The sequence below is a fragment of the Teleopsis dalmanni genome, chromosome 1 (genome assembly GCF_002237135.1).
Source record: "Teleopsis dalmanni isolate 2A chromosome 1, ASM223713v2, whole genome shotgun sequence".
Classification (NCBI taxonomy): Eukaryota; Metazoa; Arthropoda; class Insecta; order Diptera; family Diopsidae; genus Teleopsis; species Teleopsis dalmanni.
In genome coordinates this window covers 176,163,905-176,170,164 of record NC_051846.1, presented here as the reverse complement: position 1 = coordinate 176,170,164, position 6,260 = coordinate 176,163,905, and the positions used below count along the sequence as shown (strand labels likewise).

Here is a 6,260-nt window from a genome sequence, read left to right as displayed (position 1 = left end):
GATACAAATGTTCCGACAGGGAACATTTGTTGTGAACGAGCCATTTTTGTTTTTGTTTGTTTGCTATGACATGTGTGAAATATATTTAGTATACATCAAGTCATTGAACAGACAACATCATATTTTTTCATCGTGTTAAAAATGTCGAATTTTGTACGAGAAAGTGATGATTTGCGGAAAGCATTAATTTTTTGTTTTCATTTGAAGAAAAGTGGTGCAGGGTGCATCGAATGCTTGTCGAGGCATATGGTGATCATGCTCTATCAGAAGCAACATGCAAAAGATGGTTTCAACAGTTCAGAAATAATGATTTTGATGTGAGAAATGAAGAACGTAGAAGACCGCCAAAAAGGTTTGAAGACGCCGAATTGTGAACGATATTGGATGGAGATGACACTTTGGATCAAAAGCAAATGGCAGAAATGTTAAATGTTGCACAACAAACAATTTCTGACCGTTTAAAAGCCATGGGAAAGATCCAAAAGTGTGGAAAATGAGTGCCACATGAATTGAATGAATGACAGATGGAAAACCGAAAAAACACTTGTGAAATTTTGCTTCAAAGACACGAAAGAAAATCGGTTTTGCATCGAATTGCTACTGGCGATGAAAAATGGATTTATTTTAAGAATCCTAAACGGAAAAAATCATGGATTAATCCGGGACAACCATCAACATCGACTGCAAAACCAGATCGATTCGGCAAGAAAACAATGCTGTGTGTTTGGTGGGACCAGAAAGGTGTGGTGTACCACGAGCTCCGAAAACCTCGTGAAACCGTCAATGCTGGTCGCTATGAACAACAAATGATAAATTTGAACCATACATTGATCGAGAAACGACCAGAATGGGCCAGAAGACACAGCAAGGTAATTCTGCTCCATGACAATGCACCTGCACACAAAGCAAAACGGGTTCAGGATGCAATCAAAACACTTGGCTGAGAGCTGCTACCCCACCCGCCGTATTCACCAGACTTGGCTCCTTCCGACTACCATTTGTTTTCATCGATGGGACACGAATTGGCTCAGCAGCACTTTAATTCCTACGAGAAGGTCGAAAATTGGGTGGCTGCTTGGTTTGCTTTAAAAGACGAACAATTTTTTTGGCATGGTATCCACAAATTGCCAGAAAGGTGGTCAAAATGTGTAGAAAGCAATGGCCAATACTTTGAATAAAATGTTTTTTTTACTTTCCTATTAATTATTAGTGTTTTATTTTCACCAAAAAACGCTCATTTCATACCGGTACACCTGGTAGGTACATACCCTAAACGCCTGTTTCAAACCACCATTATCTGCTATATTTTCCCCTTGGGTCATGCGCCCATTCATATACATGCCGACCTCATCAATTTTATACTTCGAATACTGGTCTATAATGCATTGCGTACGCTCACGAAATGCTTCAATTGTAGCATTATTCCACCATTGCATCATATTACCATCTTTATCAAACTGGCGACCTTAAAAATAGATATATACTTATCAATAATATAAAACTTCACAAAATACCATATTTATAAATTTACCTTTGTCATCGAATCCATGTGTGATCTCGTGTCCTATAACTACACCTATTCCACCATAATTTAGTGATTTAGGGAAATTTTGGCTATAGAACAAAGGTTGTAATATACCAGCAGGAAAAACTTTAAAAAAATATATTAAAATTATAATAAATTTTCAAGTGATTCAAATTGATTGCGATTCTCATTTAGTTAAACTTACCAATATCGTTTTTATTGGGATTGTAGAAAGCATTCACAACAGCTGGCTCTGTAGTCCACTTCTCCTTATCAACTGGCATACGCAGAAGTTGTAAATTTTTTTCAGAATCCCATTTTAAAATATTTAAAACGTTTTCCATAAAATTGTCGGGAATAATGGTGAGCTACGAAATTTATTAAATTTTATCCTTAAAATTCTGTCACTCTAATTTCTTCAACTTCTACTCACATTGATATATTCTTTCTCCAATTCGGTGGCATTAGTCAATATTTCTGGATATCCAATGCGTTCATTCATTGTGTCGGCTTTCTCTTTAGCTACGGCTCTAGTTTCATCATCCATCCAATGATTTTCTGCTAATAATTCATTAAAAGCCTCCCGAATAGTGTGTATCATCTCTAAGGCTGTATCCTTACTATCTTGATTAAAATTATCACGTATGAAAAGCGCACCAACAGCCATGCCCAGTTTCTTATTCGTCCACTCTACACACTGTGACCAACGCATACGTTCCGACTGTATTCCGAGTAGAATTTTTCTAAACTCTACACGTTCGCGTTGGTATTCATCAATCATATGCGTCGTTATGGACATAATTAAACGCCACAGAACATAATTGTGCACAACACGACGGTCGGCACTTTTCAAGATCTTACCCATATCTATAAGATATGGCATAGCATAACTCACAAGCTCTTCATTTGGCTGTAGTTGTATTTCTTGACCTAACGCTGTTTGCAAGTATTCAGTCCAATCTATTTCTGGTACTTGCTCTTGTAACTCCGATAAAGTAATTTTTTTATAAATGGCGCTAGTATCATGGCGATCTGCTTCTGGCAGTGATGCATTAACCAAATTAATTTCAAACTGCACTACTTCATTTAATTCTTGTGTTGCAGTTTCAGGATCAGCACCCAAAAGGATTGCTGTCTGTGTCATATATTTGTGATATGCTTTTAAATCATTTTCACTGCTTGACTTGAGATAATAATCTCTAGAAGGTAAGGCGAGAGGCAATTGATCAATTTGAAGTATATTCACAGATGAATTCTTATCGTCTGCACCGACATATAGTTCTATCAGTACGCCTTCACTGTAGTTGCCACGCAAGTAACCCATTAGTTGTTCTATTGTCATATTTGGTGGTTGCCAATTTTTTTCGATAACCGGCCAACCACCTAGTGATTTTAAAACATCTTTTAAGCGACCTTCACCAATTTTACGTATTTGGGCTAGAATTTAAGGTTTATTTAAATACAACTCGAAATTCAAAATTTGTAAAACCACAATATATTTATTCATATATGTAAATTCTGTATAAAAAGTATCCGGAACAAAAAAATAATAAATCAAATAAAATCGCCTTGAAAGTATGCGCTATTGAATATAAAATATCTATAGAAGTGTTTTATTCCATTCTCCGTTAATTTTTCTTAGCCGGATAGAGATAAGTCTTTCAACTAATTCATCCATTTTGTTTTTATGACTGCAATCTAGTCCAATCACTTTCCTCAAAACGGTAATTTTAACTTCAAAAAAAGAAAAAAATCATGTTGCACGGGATTATGTCAGGTAAGAATGACATGTAATCCATTGCATTCGTTAATTTTTTTTTTTGGCAAAAACACGCACTACGATGGTTTTGTGCCATCGCAGAACACCCGAAAGTAAAATTACAAATCAACTGATCTAAACACACTCTGTGAAATGTTTAATTTTAACACAAAATGGTTTCACCAACTTATATAGTAGAAAAATAATTGTGTCATGTTTTTTAAATTATAAATTTCAGATACTTTTTACCCATAACCAAAAATATATAACATACTTAATAAATTAAAACATAAATCAGAGGTTAACTACTTCATAATGGTACTTACGAATATCCATACAGCTTTTATAAAACATTTTAGCTTTAATCGTTGCCTTATTATCTTCTTCGTTTATACTTTCTTCTAAGACGCCTTTCAGAATTACTTGTTGCTGATCGGCTAGCACCTAGACATAAAACAAAATGATTAGTTTGAAGTATTATTAAAAGACTTGCGGTACAACCTCAAAAGTACTTATAGAACTTCGATCTTCTGGTATTATATGTTTCTTATTCCAAGTACCACAAGCGTATTGAAAAAAGTTTTGACATGGATCAGCTGCAGTATCCATTGCAGACAGTAATGATGCGGCTGTAAAAATAGGAATTTGAAATGGTAAATATTTTCGATCATTCGTTATGAGGCAACTTATAAATGAAAATATATTTTAGGTAAAGAATAATTGTTGGAGGTTTGCATTAATACAGTACACATAAAAAAGGTTCTATATAGAAATTAAAATAACATCGGATTAAAAATTCTCAACCAAATATAGATAAAATACTACGCTATGTAAACCCAAAGGAGACATCTCTAAAGAAATTCTCGATTGCAGTACATAAGATAGTAGAAACATCTCTAATAGTATCCATACAACACATGAAAGAAATAGACTATATAGGGTTTTAACGCGATTACCTGACATGACGACTGAAGACTGAGCATCACAGTGCTTTTAAGATACGTATCAGTATATGCGTTAATAAACGCCCCCAAGGTATAGCAAGGAATTCTGCTGGCACCAGTTGAAGCTATACGCTTGAATGCGGTTTTCTTTTTGTGAGGCAGCGAGTCCTATCTAACACTTTTGCAATTTTTTAATTTGCAGTACGCAGTAGGAAAATGCAATCGAATAAAAGTATATTAATACAGCCATTCTACTCACTTAATTCTAGATTTTAACCAAAGCCATCACCTATTAAATACGATAGTTGAAGCTGTAGGTTCTGTCCTCATGATACAAGATTTACTCCCCCGAGTAAATCTTACTGAATTTTAGTCGCATCTTACGACAGGCATGCTTCACCTCAGAAATATTCTAACCCCTTTCCTGCAGGTGTATATGAAAGAAACAAATTGAACTGGGATTTTATTGGATTAACAAGAATAAAGTTAATCTTTTGGCATAAGATAGAGTTCATATAAATTAATTGTTAAATCCATATATTCCTTGTATTTAAAGAATTAAAAAAATTTTAATTAAATTCAAGTAAAATAAAATTCTTTAAATTAGAATTAAATAAATTATATGTAATAATAGTAAGTAACACTAACATTTCGAGAGTAGCTAGTTATATACGCCACTGTAGAGATATCAGTCTTGTAATAGGTTTACTTACAGATGATTGTATTTTAGGTAACCATGCTAGGAGACTAAATCTCCCTTTCAACCATACCTGCCGCAATTGTATAGAAAACAATGAAAGTGGTTCCCATCTGTTTTGTTTTTGTCCAGCACAATCGCAGAGCCACCTCACAACTTTAGGGGCTCTCTTTTTTGAAGATCTTGACGAACTGCAAGATCTCACTTTAAATATCATTCTAAGCTTTGCCAAAGATTCTAAATGGTTCTAACCCTTGAGTTTGTAATTATACGGCAACACAATAGGACCATAAGCATAAGTGGATCTTTTAGGATCACTAGTATAACCAAACCTTTGTTTTTGTATATTCCATTGATTAATATGACATTTTCTGATCTAGGTATAATTAAATGCTTTGTGTCTATCATTGAATTTGGTAAATGTAGTAATGTTTTTTAATACCTACAATTACATTTCTCAACTTTCTTTTCTATGACAATTAAAAAGTCACAATAAAAAACTTGTATCTATTGGCAGTAATATGATTTCTATTAGTGTGAATGTCAAGCTATAATGTCACATGAAAAAATTATTGGACTTAGTCTACTTATGTAGTAGGACATATATAACTGTTATTTGTTTTTTTTTGCAATATTGATGGTCATTTATTATGGGTTGTTAAACTTTAAACAAAACAAGTTAACTAAATACAATTAGAAACTTTTTAATATATATTACATAAATTAACTGCATGAATTTGTTTCATCAGTTGAACTTTTATTCTATTCCCTGATGTTGAATAGTATTTCTGTAATGTAGATGTTTTTCCTTCTAGCACCCCTTTTAGACAATAATTAATTTAATATTTTAATTAAAGTAGCTACTAACTTTGTACTGCCGTGCTCTGTGCAACTAACATAGAGGTGAAATTAGCTAGTTATCAGAAGTGAAGCGGACTACTTCCAATGACAGCACTATCGGGAGGGTATTGCATATTGTAAAAGTTTTACTTTTACTGACTATTTTTATTGCTATTCCTGCTACTGATGTGGCAATCGAGACTCCAAGTTGAGGAAAAAGTTTGCCTGCTTACGCGGAGGTGCAATCCGCCATTTGATTTTCCGCGCTGCGGTTTTTTCAACTTTCATTCAAGCGTTGCAAGTAGAACTTGCAACTTTGAATACAACTAACAAAGAAAACTTAAGGATTTACTACAATATTAAATTCCTTTTAAAATTTATGGTCAAAGTTAGTGTCAAAACCAAACCAACTTTGTTACGACTTGGCGTTTAAGTCTGGCATAGATTTAAAGTGTGCAACTATACTCCGAGAAAATAGTAAGAAAAAAAAAGAGA

The 6,260-nt window shown here is 33.8% G+C and overlaps 1 protein-coding gene across 1 annotated transcript in view; it reads right to left on the bottom strand.

Annotated features, from left to right (window-relative positions):
- Positions 1 to 6,018, bottom strand: part of LOC119666783 (neprilysin-1-like) — a 7,952-nt gene extending 1,934 nt beyond the window's left edge. The window contains exons 1-7 of the mRNA XM_038076062.1: positions 5,999 to 6,018; positions 3,786 to 3,969; positions 3,611 to 3,728; positions 1,959 to 2,962; positions 1,731 to 1,893; positions 1,532 to 1,651; positions 1,246 to 1,465 (exon numbers count right to left, since the gene is read on the bottom strand). Coding sequence (XP_037931990.1) covers positions 1,246 to 1,465; positions 1,532 to 1,651; positions 1,731 to 1,893; positions 1,959 to 2,962; positions 3,611 to 3,728; positions 3,786 to 3,969; positions 5,999 to 6,018 — 1,829 coding nt within the window. The remainder of the gene's footprint in view (positions 1 to 1,245; positions 1,466 to 1,531; positions 1,652 to 1,730; positions 1,894 to 1,958; positions 2,963 to 3,610; positions 3,729 to 3,785; positions 3,970 to 5,998) is intronic.
- Between the last annotated feature and the right edge of the window lie 242 nt (positions 6,019 to 6,260).